A 13,267-nucleotide genomic window follows, 5' to 3' on the forward strand; every position below is an offset into this window, starting at 1 on the left:
AAAATGCAGCACACAACTACAAAGTAGACACACGGAATGCAGAGAAGCGCCTTATGTTCAAGCACAGCATGGTAGATGGGGAAGGGCGACAATGCAAGCTGGGCAGGGGGAGAGGAGGTAGTGATGTGCAGCAACAAGTGGCCCAAAACTCTGGAAAAGAACAGTAGCAAGTGAGTGTGACTCACATGCTGGCATCAGAGCCCCTCTTAGAGCTTAGAACACTGGGCCTCTGTCAGGCAAAGAAAAGGAGTCCCTGTGAATAGCCATCTCCACAAATAGCAGTTACTGTCACTTCTTAAAAGACACAAGCATGGCTGGAGACCGGCACTGGCTGACAATACTTGGGTTTCAGCAGCCCCAGTTACACAGAGAGAACATCATGGTCAGAGACTTGGCCTCTGTATGATGGAATTCCAAGTCCAGATTAAGGGCACTCCCCAGGCACTGTGCTCTGTGAGGTCAGATCACCCTTGGAGTACTGGATCCTGCTTTGTACACAACTTACGAAGGGCACCGACCAACATTAGAAAATCTAGAAGAGAGCAATCGGGATGGGGAGCTGAAAAACAGCTGAAGCAACCCTAAAATTGGGTCATTCCCCACCTTTCATCATTACAAATAAGGCTACAATAAATACCCTTGGGGCTAAATCTTTCCTATATTCTTAATTGTTTTCTTGAGATAAATTCTTAAATTACTGGCTCAAAAGAGATCAACATGTTTAAGGCCCTTGGTACATCCTGTTAAACTGCCTTATAGAAAGGAAGTGCTGATTTTTAATTCTACTACTATGCTAGATAGAAAGCCTGAAAAATGTCACTTAAAATTTTTTTGCAAAATATTTGCAAATTTACTATGGAAATTTTATTTTAGGTAATTCTAAATTTCCTTTCTAACTCAAAGATTTTGTGAGTCCAAGCATCATCCTCTACCATTAAAAAACAGAATCTCTAATATCTCTTTGCACTTCCTTAACAATTTTGGTAGCAGAGTGAATGAAGTTTCAAAAAAATACTGAAGTCATATTAGCCAGACCTCGGCACTATTCCCATGCTTATTTAAAGACTAGAGTAACTCAATGCCAGGCACAGTGGTTCATGCCTGTAATCCCAGCACTTTGGGAGGCCCGGGCAGTAGGACCACTTGAGGCCAGGAGTGCAAGACCAGCCTGGGCAATATATCAAGACCTCATCTTTACAAAACATTAAAACTTAACCAGGTGTGATGGCACGTGCCTATAGTCTCAGCTACTCAGGAAGCTGAGGTGGGAGGATTGATTGCTTCAGTCAGGAGTTCTAGGCTCCAGTGCTATGATCACACCACTGCACTCTAGCTTGGGTGACAGAGTGAGACTCCATCTCTTAAAAAAAAAAAAAAAGATGAGTAGTTTAAAAGGAGATATTCACATACTTTTATCAAATAACTGTAGGATGCATAAAATATATAAATATTAAATTGAACCATATGAAATTCTCACATTTATAAGTCAAAAACAGTCAAATATCAACAATTTTGTCTTAACCTCATATAATACTTTAGCTTAACCCTGACAATGTGCAGATATTACTGACGTGATAAAAGCAAGCACTTGGCCTGTTGATTGTTTACATAGAGGCTGTGATATAATCAGACAACAAGGAAAGAGTCTTGGCCAACCATCTCTGTCCAAAATACTCAACACCCAGGTATCCCTGAACTTACTTTCTATTTATTTTGTGAGCCCTAGCAAACGGCTTCTTCTAAACAATTTCTACATAAGGCGTGTCATTCCTACACATGCTGTAAATGCGCTGAAATGTGAATAGCTGGGACTGAGGTTGCTAGTACAACTACTGAATATTCTTTGATGGCAGGGCAGGTTCTTTCCTCACAATAACCAAGAGAGCACCATATAATGATCATTCCCATTTCACAGAAGAGAAAACAAGCTCAGAGGTCTGGCTACAGATACACAATTTAAAAACCATGAATGCAAGAAGCGTATGATTGGGTTTTCATGCTCACGTGTGAAATGGACCACCTTCAAACCTGGTTATGCTATCAGCACATTACCCGTCTGATGTGGGGAAAAAAAAAAAAAAGCACTATGAATATAGGTCTCAACCCAGACGTCAACCACAAAGTCCTGGTATAATCATCTGGTTTCCCAATATTACATAATAATAATAGCTATTATTATTTATAACTAGCATCAATTTAGTGCTTTTACTTTATACCAGATGCTATGAAATACTCATAACAACCCTAATAAGCATTACAATTGTTATTATACACATTTTGCAAATGAGGAAACTACAGCACAGAGAGGTTAAGAAACTTGCCCAAAACCACACAGCAAGGAAGTGGCAGAACTGGGATTCAAATACAGACTCTAGTAATCCCAGTTACTCAGGAGGCTTAAGCAGGAGGATCCCTTGAGCCCAGGAGTTCAAGGCTGCAGTGAGCTATAATCATGCCATTGCACTCCAGCCTGGGTGACAGAATGAGACCTTCTCTCTTAAAAAAATAAAAGAAAGAAAGAAAGAAAGAGGCTGGGCATGGTGGCTCATGCCTGTAATCCCAGCACTTTGGGAGGCCGAGGCGGGTGGATCACCTGAGATCAGGAGTTCAAAACCAGGTTAAGAAACTTGCCCAAAACCACACAGCAAGGAAGTGGCAGAACTGGGATTCGAATATAGACTCTAGTAATCCCAGTTACTCAGGAGGCTTAAGCGGGAGGATCCCTTGAGCCCAGGAGTTCGAGGCTGCAGTGAGCTATAATCATGCCATTGCACTCCAGCCTGGGTGACTGAATGAGACCTTCTCTCTTAAAAAAATAAATAAAAGAAGGAAAGAAAGAGGCCGGGCACAGTGGCTCACGCCTGTAATCCCAGCACTTTGGGAGGCTGAGGCGGGTGGATCACCTGAGATCAGGAGTTCGAAACCAGCCTGGCCAACATGGTGAAACCCCATCTCTACTAAAAATACAAAAATTAGGCACAGTGGTGGGCGCCTGTGATCCCAGCTACTTGGGAGGCAAAGGCAGGAGAATCGCTTGAACCCAGGAGGCAGAGGTTGCAGTGAGCCGAGATCATGCCATTGCACTCCAGCCTGGGAGACAGAGCAAGGCTCCGTCTCAAAAAAAAAAAAAAGAAAGAAAGAAAAGAAAAGAAAAAAACACAAATGCAGACTCTCTGGAGCTTCCAACCAATGTAACCATATTGCATGTATTCAACTAAAAGCTAAAAGAAAAATAACAACACAAACAATGCTTAAATACACCTGCTGTCTCATGCTTAATTTTTTAAAACAATTTTTCTAATTCTTAGATCATCTTTATATTTTTCTAGGTTTATTTGTTTTGGCAAAAACTTAGAATGAATTTTGTGGCAATATGAAATCATAAAACGTTAAAAGTATGTAATAGTAAAAAAAAAAACAACTGTAAAATAGTAGAGTGATACGGCATTTCCTAGAATAAAGATGAACATTCAGGAAACAGAAAGAGCATTAGAAAGTCCATTTTACTCATTCCAGTTTTAAAGTGTATAGAAATAGTTGAGAAAATAGAACATTCATGCAACCTTACTACCAAACTAATCAGATCTGCAACCAAGTATTTCAGTTCTGCCCTTTAATCCCACATGCACCAGACAAAGTAAAGATAATGATTTGTTTAAAAGTTTTAAGTGCTCCTACCTATGAGAGTACACATTTAAATAAGAGAAGGAAAAGGGGGTCAAAGAAAATTTTTTAACAGAGGAAGGAAAGAAGATATGTTGGGGGAAAAAAAAAGACCAATCTCCTCTCAGAGCATGGTCCATCCACATTAGAGAAAGGATTAAGCAGATACATTCAGCTTTTCTAACAGATTTTCTTTCTCTAAGGCTTCAATACCCCTCTCACACTCACTCAGATAATCACATTAGTTTTGTCATTAAAAGCTCCCTTTTCATAGAATGCACCTAAACCGCTTAAACCACCCAGAGAGGTCGCATACATTACCAAACACCAAGACAAACGGAAGAGATTTTTCCATCTTATGTCATTATTTCACTACATCTATCTACATGCACAGAAGCCTATGCTGAAATATTTGAGAAGTTATCAGCTGAAATGTGATTCCAAAATTAACAAATTACAGCATCCTTTAAAGTTGCTCTTTAAGCTGGGAAGAAACCTAGTAGTTTTCATGCTGACAGAACAGTCAAATGACAGAGGGGTTTTCTGTTTCCCTTTTCTCTTCTTCCTTGTGTTCTACCAGCCAAGTCCATGATTATTTCTGCATGAATGTTGCAGCTTCTGTTAACAGTAAACAAAAGCAAATGGAGTCTGAGTGTGCAAAGCCCAAAGACAAATTAAAAGGAACGATACTTGAATTGACACGGAAAATGGCATTTAGTCGCTGCCCATGGATCCTTCAGAACTGTACAAGGTCCCAGACAGAATTGGAAATCACCTGTTTTTTTCATAACCTAACTGTTACATATTATCTCACCATCCTAAGCCTGAGTTACAGACTCAGAAAAGGACGCCTGTTTGTCAGCCCTTTAAAAAGGAGGAAGTGTATCAGAGGGAGGAGGAGTTCTGGTTAAATGGAACTATCCAAGTGAAAGAGCAGTCCCCAACTGGGTAGTGTTCCAGGGATTAGTGGGTTGGGAGAACACAGAGGGGGGTCAAAAAAGGAGAAATAGAATGAACAGTGAAAGAAAGTGATCTGAAGCTACAAGTTTGGGAGGGAGACGTAGTGGAAAAATTCTGACAATCAGATGGGTAACTAACTATAGGATGAAATTGGAAACAGAGGCAATGCAATTTCTCAAGCAAGGGGCAAGAGATAAGATTACTTCTGGTGGGGTGCAGGCTGGAAACAGAATCATAAATACAAGCAATCAAGAATTCCTTGATCTGTCAAAAGAAAGGATAATGTCAGTAAGAAATAACTGAAGAGAATGACAAGAATTAATCCTGGATAAAAGAAGTAAAGGGTGACTGTGAGGGAAAGACCTAAAGATATCTTACCTTAAAAATAAACTTTTATAATGCATATATATAAAGCATAAAAGGATTGCAGTAAATCAAAAATAGATGACAAAATATTTGAGGTATACTCTGCTGGTTTTGAGTAATTATTTAGAAGAACAAAGGATAAAATATTTATTCACATGTAAGACTGAACAGCAAAATATCCCAAAATGAACATTAAAGAGGTAGGGAGAAAACCAGTTAGACTGCTCACTACTCCAAATTGTGGTACACCAACTAACATTAAACAGCTATATTTCTCCAGCCGTTTTCTAGATAAGTGGTTAGCAAAGTACAAACCCCAGGCCAAATCCAGCCCACTGCCTATTTTTACAAATAAGTTATTATTGGAGACAGCCATCCTCATTTGTTTATGTATTACCTATGGCTACTTTCATGCTACAACTGCAGAGTTGAGTAATTGTGACAGAAACCATATGGCTCGCAAAGCCTAAAAGTATAGCCCTTTGAATGGAGAAAGTTTCTCAACCTCTGTTCTAAATAATGAGAGAATTCCCCATATGTTTTTATCATCTGACAACTCATTCATTCTTCAAGTGAGAATAAAGATAGAAATGTAATTCTCACCTTGTACACAGATAGATATAGAGTTAAATCTGATAGATGTCACCCTGTGAGCAATGGTCCCCTCAACCCTCAGTCAAGTTTCCTCCTAACCCAGTGCAATGCAGTAGATGATCAGAGGCTCTGAACAGTGAAGACCCAAGTTCAAATCCTACTTCTACCACCTCTTAGTTGAGCTTTAATTTCTTCTCCATAAATCTTGGATTATACCTCTTTTTCTACACAGTACTTTGAAAAGAATTTAGTGAGACAGCAAACATGAAAGCGCTTTGTAAATAGTAAAGTAATATGGACAGATAAAGCATTATTAGCACATAGATGTTTATGGAGATGAACTAGTTTAGATTTAGTTTTTCCCTATCATTTTGATCCAGGTTTTCTTTTCTTTACTTTTCTTTTTTTGAGGCAGGATCTAGCTCTGTTGCCCAGGCTGGAGTACAGTGGCATGATCACAGCTCACTGCAGCCCCAAGCAATCATCCCACCTCAGCCTCCCAAGCAGCTGGAACTACAGGCAGGCACCCCTATGCCCTGCTAATTTTTTTGATTTTTTGTAGAGATGAGGTCTCACTATGTTGCCCAGGTGGGTCTCAAACTTCTAGCCTCAAGCAATCCTCCCACCTCGGCCTCCCAAAGTGCAGGGATTACAGGGATGAGCGACCATGCCAGGCCTATTGATTTAGGTTTTCTAACATAAAACATGATCTGCTCTTTTCAACAACTTTGTATTGTTGAAATTCATTCTAATTCAATATATACTTACCTCTGGCCTGCTATATGCAATACACTCACTGGTCATTCTACTTTTTAAATGAAGAAAAATAATAGCAAATGAACTTAAGTTACAAATTTTTAAGCAAGGTATACACGTAATAATTCAAAGGGGTGGTTAAATTAAAGGTGCATTTGAAACCCGGCTCTATATCGCCAATTCTATTTTCACTTCCAACACTCATTCTAGCTGAAGAGTTGGTTATATTCTCTAAATTTAACCATCAAGTTGGCCAGCCTTTGTTTTTAAAACTAAAAGGAAAGCTCTTTACAAAGAAATGCTTAAAATGAACATACACAATAAATAATTTTGACATGAAAAGAACCTTAAAATTTATACTGTAATGTGTCCTTATACTTTCCAAAGTGTTTCACATCCAACATTTTATTAGGTTCTCAGCACAATCCTATTTGGTATGTAAGTACTGTTATTCCCTTCTACAGAGGAAGACAGGGGATGGGGAAAGAAAAGCACCTTGCCTAAGATCAATCACACAGTTGGTAAGTGAAGCAGCAGTTCTGGACCAAAACCTCACTTTCAGAATCTAATTTGATGTTCTTTCCACTCTACTGTGCTGCATGGGGTCACTCTTCACACTGAGGGTAGCACCTACAGTGCTTTCGCAGCTGACTAGATCATGGTGCTATGATAATGACTGCCATTTATTAAGCATCAACCATGTATTACATAGATGGAAGTTACACATATATCACAAAGATTAAATACATTATACATGCAAAGTACACAGCCCAGGATTTGGCACATAGTAATTATTCCATTAACAGCAACTTTAGGTATTATTTCTAATTCATACAACTCTATAATCAATGAATTCTATCTCCATTTTTCAAATGAGGAAACTGAGGCTCAGAAAAGCTAGGTAACATGTCCAAGCCCACATAATCAGAAAGTAGCAGAACCCAGGATTCCAACTCAAGTTTGACAAACTCCAGAGCCCCTTTGTCACTGGGACTTTCTCTGAGGCAGAAAGTCAGAGTATGCACATTAAAAAAAAAGAGAAGTGTGTTATTAAAAAATGATGACAGGACATTTTCCTATTACCTTGATAGGCCAAGCAGGCAAAGGCTGTAAAAAGTTAGAGGCATAAGGATAGTCCACCATTGCCAGATTCACCCAGGTTTCAGAGATCCAGTCTTTCAAATGTTGGATGTCCTGAGAAGTTAATGGGCTGCATAAGTGAAGGGCTCCAGTAAGCCACTGCAAACCACTGCCTGGGAATAGAATCACATTGTTGGAATCTAAAAAGTACTGGTCAACAGATGGCTTTACAGATCATTTATTCTTCACATAGTATTTTAGAAAACTCAATCTTTTATACCCCTTCTCCCAGGATATTTTCAGAGCAACTGGAGAATCCCATGACAGACAAGTTGCCTATCCTCATAGAGTTTACCAGAATTAGTATTCAGAATTATTCTCCCTTTTTAATATACTATTAAAATGAATAAATAGGAACACTATAGAACAACAAGAATACATAAACTACAACTTAGTAAAACAAATGGATGTATCTATCAAACAGTGCTAAGCAAAAGACAGTAGACACAAAAAAGACATGCTATGTAATTCCAATTACTAAAACAGTTAAGAACAAGTAAAAATTAATCTATGGTTCTAGAAGTGAGGATGTTTTTGCTGGGTAGGTATGGAGGTAGTGACTGAAAAGGCACGAGGAGATTTCTGAGATGCTGACAATGCCCTTTACTGATTTAAATGCTAATTATACTGTGTCCTTGCTTTGTGAAAATTCATCAAGGTATGCATTTTGATTTGATTTTGATTTGTATAATTTTCTGTATGTACATTATGCTTTAACAAAATGTTTACTTAAAAAGTGACAACTACTGAATTTAACAAATGAAAGGTTAAAAAAACACACAATTCCATTCTCTTAATTAAAGCTTACCAGTATTTGAGAGTCGATTAATGGCCTCCCAGGACCTGCGGATGCTCTCTGAACAATGTGGACCGCTTTTCCTAAAATCTGTAGTTACGATCTTCATAAATACACCACAAGGTACTAAATCCTCAAACTGCCAGATAGGGGCAGAAGCTGCAAGAGCTCTAAATGGCAAGAAAATCAAAGAAAGAAAAAAGAAAAGAAAATATATATATATATATTATATATATGTCATCTAAATCAAGTTTTAAAGTTGAAACATAATAAAAATATTGAGAAAAATAACACAGCTGTTAATGAGACAGAAGCCAGAAACCTCAGGGTAATGGAATGGAACATGTTTTACCCAAAATGAATCTCTAAGTTTCCCTTGATAATCATTAAGAAACGTTCATGTCCAGTACAAATGCACTTACCCAACTACCATATGAGGATATTTCATCCTAAACCAGGCGGCAAGCATGCCACCATAGGAGCCTCCTATGGCAATGACAGGTTGATTTTCAGCTCCTGGGATTGTTCTTTTCAAGTGTTTGATTAACTCTGCAAAATCAGCCAGAGCTTGTTCTGATGTCAGGAAATTCAAGTGTCTGGAATCCTAAAGAAATATAACAAAGAACACGGGTATAAATGTGCACATAACAGCAGCTTAGGAATAGCATAGATCCAGAAGAGAGCCAGTGTCAGATAAGCTTTTCTCTAAATAGAATTTCTAGGCAATTGAGCTAAAATGCCTAGTCAAAGCAATAGCTGTGTGGATTCAAACTCATGAAAATGATTTTAAGTTTGTGGAAGAACATAATGTATTTTGTATGCAAGTAGGTTGTAGAAACAATAGAAACAAATTGTAGGTAAAATTTAATAGCAAATGTGATCGAATATAAACTAAGCTTAATAGATAACCATTATAACATTTGTTTTAAATCTTGGCACATTTAAAATGTCTGCCACACAGGCAAATATAAACTAAATCTAGTGGACAATTGAGGTAAGAATCACCAGTAAAAATAAAACTCACCCTTCTTCATCAGAAAGATTATATATGACCTCGGCCATATCAACAACTGAAACAAAGTAGCCTGCCTATTTTAAACAATTATAAAATTGGAAAGAAAAAAAACTATTTTCAGGTATTGGAAAACAGGCAACATGAGACATTGATCTTTGAGAAAAGGAAAACTCATAATGTTAAGTTTCATAAACATCCTGCTCTCTACATGAAGACAATTTCCCTACTGCAGAAGGTGAAGCCCAGTGTCCTGCTGAGCTGAGAAGGCTAAGAAGGTCTTTTAAAATATGTCTGCAAATTCTTGACACTCATTCCTTTAAAAGGTGAAGCTTAATTCCACTCCCTTTGAACTTGGATGGGATTTAATGACTTGGTTCTAATGAATAGAATGGGGCAGAAATAATGATATGTGACTACCAAGGTTAGGTCATTAAAAAAACACTGCAGCTTCCACCTTGCTCTCCCGCACTGCCAACTTTGAGGGAAATTAGCTGCCTTGTAATGAACTCAAGTAGACCCTTAACTGCAGCCTCTTGTCAACATCCAGCACCAGTTTTATCTCGTATGTGAGTAATCCTCCATATGAGAGGCTCTCCAGCCCCAGTCAAGACTTCAGATGACTGCAGCACCAGCTGACATCCTAACCTCATGAGACCCCCTGAAACAGAACCACCTAGCTAAACCACTCCTAATTCTTCACCCATGGAAACTATAAAGTAATAGATGTTTATTGCTGTTTTAAGCCATAAGGTTTGAAGTACATCTTTACTAGACAACGAATACAGCTACATACCTCTATTAGGCTACCCTGTTTGACTTTTATGCTTTGGTCTCACCATCCTGATTTCTTCCATCATCTGGCATATTACTGAATCACATAGATCCCATCTTTCCTATCTCCTATGCATGCCACCTACTCCTTTAGCTTTCCCCCCTCTTCCAAAATGTATGCCTTCTTACCTCCTCTCTCCCTGTCTGTCACTATCCTTTACTTCCAGTTTTTATGGCACTCTGTACAGTTGAGTGCATTTTTTTTCTAATCCTTGCATAATATCTATAATATCCCTCATGCTACTGACATATTCTGTGAGCACACAAAGGGAAAGAAGTATATCAAAAAGAGCCCCTGGCTCCATTTTGCTAACACAGTATCATTTATAGAAACCTAGGAGAGGAAGTTATGTTCTATCTACAACAAGCTAACTGCTTCACAATGGTTTCAGGACTTGTCAAGTCCCTTAATCAGATATTTACGCAAAATACCAAGCTAAAGAATAGAATTTCCCATACAGCTCAACAAATATCAGCAAATCATCCCACTTTCTATTTATAACACAACATTTTTACTTATTTTTACTCATGTATTTATTTATAATATGAGATAGTAAAATATCCTTTTTAAAAATAAAAACTCCTTTCAAAACAGGCAGCCTAGTAAAGGACTGGCCCCAAGTCCTTCTAGCTGAGAGTTCCCAAAAGCATATGTATACACTGGTGGTATTAGGAAGCACACAAACATTTTTAATGGAACATTTATTGCTTCATTTTAGTGTAATTTGTAAAGAATAACCAGTACACAGAGCCCTTGGTTAAGATAATGCTAAGTTTAAAAAGTGAGCTGATTAAAGAAAAATAGTAAGTAAATAATAGTACATGTGGCAAATTAATATAGCCAAAGTCACAAGTGTAGTAGTACATGAATGACTCAGTTGAAGAAAAAGTGTCCTGGTTTATTAGGTAGAGTCTGTGACAAAGGCCAAAGCTCCTGTGAGAACAGGAAAGGCTGAAAGGGAATCCAAGGGGCCAGTTGGCCTTAATGCATCATACAGCTTATTTGTCCTTATTTTATTGATTTTATTTTATTAAAAACATCTTATCAGATGAATTTGTTATGCTCATTATATTTTTTCCAGTGGCAGGCTCAATAATTTAAGTGTACGATTTATAAAGCGGAATTGTTTACTGATATTTTTGAAATAAAAAGCTCCCTGTACTGTCTCTGCAGCCACAGAGTAAAATTTAACTTTCTGAGGCACACAGAGTTAAAAACTGATTAACATTAAGAATTATAATAAAATGGCTAAAAAAACTCAGTCTGTTCAAATTGTATCTAAAAAGAAACTATTAAATATAAACTATTGAGCTTTTAGGCATTTCAAATTTAAGTTATCTCACAGTGGGGCATGTAATTTAGAAACTATTCTAAATTGAAAAGAAAAAGCTTGTAACTTTTAAGTAAAAAGTATCTTTACCTTGAATGAGTTGTCACCAAAGGGGAGAGACTCTCCATAGTATCGATGTTCAGCAAACACCAACATAGCTTTCAGTTCCTCAGCCACATCCCACATGAACCCCTAAGAAGAGTTTACAAAATCACAGGATAAAATCAGGATGTGAAAAAAAGTCACTGAACCTTTTGGCAAACCATATGGAATAGATGTTAAGCCAGACCAAAAAGAGCACTCTACAAAGTTGCACAATTTATGTTTGTTCCACAAATAAATGACATAATTGATGTCTTATTGTTGCACATCAATCTCACACTTTATGAGTGAAACAATTAAAAATAATTCCAGGTTGCTCATCCATTAGTCATCCCTGTCTTTTTATCCTGACACTCTAGCCCTAGCATCAACATTATGTCTAAAATGGTCTTCATGTTCAAAGAGCCAGTACAAATCCTACTGAAATTATTTTTAAATAAGGACGAGGGCCTCTTCCCTAACTCATTCTATGAAGCTAGCATCATTATGATACAAAACCTGGCAGGGACACAATGAAACAAGAAAACTTCAGGCCAATATCCCTGACGAAAATAGATGCAAAAACCCTTAACAAAGCTAGCAAACCAAAATCCACCAGCATCAAGAAGTTAATTTACCAGAATCATATAGGCTTTATTCCTGGATGCAAGGATGGTTCAACATACACAAATCAATAAACAGAATTCACCACATAAACAGAACCAAAAAATAAAACCACATGATCATCTCAATAGATGCAGAAAACGTCTTTGACAAAATTCAACATCCCTTCATGGTAAAAATTCTCAATAAAGTAGGTATTGAAGGAACATACCGCAACATAATAAAAGCCATCTATGACAAACCCATAGCCAACATCATACTGCATGGGCAAAAGCTGTAAGCATTCCCCTTGAGAACTAAGACAAGGCAAGCATGCTCTGTCTCAGCACTCTTATTCAACACAGCACTGGAAGTTATAGCCAGTGCAATCAGGCAAGAGAAAGAAATAAAAGGCATCCAAACAGGAAGAGAGGATGTCAAACTATCTCTTTTCACAAATGATATGATGCTATACCTAGAAACCCCACAGCCTCCACCAAAAGACTTCTAGAAGTGACAAAACAACTTCAGTAAAGTTTCATTATCAAATTTAATGTATAAAAATCAGTAGCATGTCTATACACCAATAACAATCAAGCTAACAGCCAGATCAAAAACACAATCCCATTTACAATAGCCACAAAAAGAATGAAATATCCAGGAATACAGGTAACCAAGGAAGTGAATCATCTCTACAATGAGAATTACAAACCACTGCTGAAAGGCATCAGAAACAACACATGGAAAGACATTCCATGTTCATACATAGGAAGAATCAATATTGTTAAAATGGCCATACTCCCCAAAGCAATTTACAGATTCAATACTATTGCTATCAAATTACCAACATCATTTTTCACAGTTAGGAAAAAAAACTCTTTTCAAATCCATATAAAACAACAACAAAAAAACAAACAAACAAACAAACAAAAAAGACTTGAATCACCAAAGCAATCCTAAGCAAGAAAAACAAAGCCAGAGGCATCACACTACCTGACTTCAAACTATACTGCAAGGCCACAATAACCAAAACATCAGGTACTGGTACAAAAATAGGCATGCAGACCAATGTAACAGGATAGAGAATCCAAAAATAAAGCCACACGCTTGCAACAACCTGATCTTAAATAA

General features: G+C 37.6%; 1 protein-coding gene and 1 non-coding gene across 9 annotated transcripts in view; one reads left to right on the forward strand and one right to left on the reverse strand.

The window, feature by feature from the left end:
- Positions 1-13,267, reverse strand: part of PRCP (prolylcarboxypeptidase) — a 77,292-nt gene that overhangs the window by 17,578 nt on the left and 46,447 nt on the right. For all 8 annotated transcript variants that reach the window (XR_010147296.1, XM_009423827.5, XM_063783313.1 and 5 more), the window contains 4 exons: positions 11,543-11,644; positions 8,698-8,879; positions 8,288-8,445; positions 7,423-7,592 (listed from right to left, as the gene is read on the reverse strand). Coding sequence is in view for 7 of the 8 variants with exons in the window: in XM_001175153.6 (XP_001175153.1) it covers positions 7,423-7,592; positions 8,288-8,445; positions 8,698-8,879; positions 11,543-11,644 (612 nt within the window). In the remaining variant the exon portion in view is untranslated. The remainder of the gene's footprint in view (positions 1-7,422; positions 7,593-8,287; positions 8,446-8,697; positions 8,880-11,542; positions 11,645-13,267) is intronic.
- On the forward strand, positions 1,962-2,062 carry LOC112204935 (small nucleolar RNA U13). Its single transcript, XR_002938675.1, has one exon. It is a non-coding gene; the product is annotated as a small nucleolar RNA U13 (small nucleolar RNA).

Source organism: Pan troglodytes, chromosome 9 (genome assembly GCF_028858775.2).
Source record: "Pan troglodytes isolate AG18354 chromosome 9, NHGRI_mPanTro3-v2.0_pri, whole genome shotgun sequence".
In the NCBI taxonomy this organism is placed as follows: domain Eukaryota; kingdom Metazoa; phylum Chordata; class Mammalia; order Primates; family Hominidae; genus Pan; species Pan troglodytes.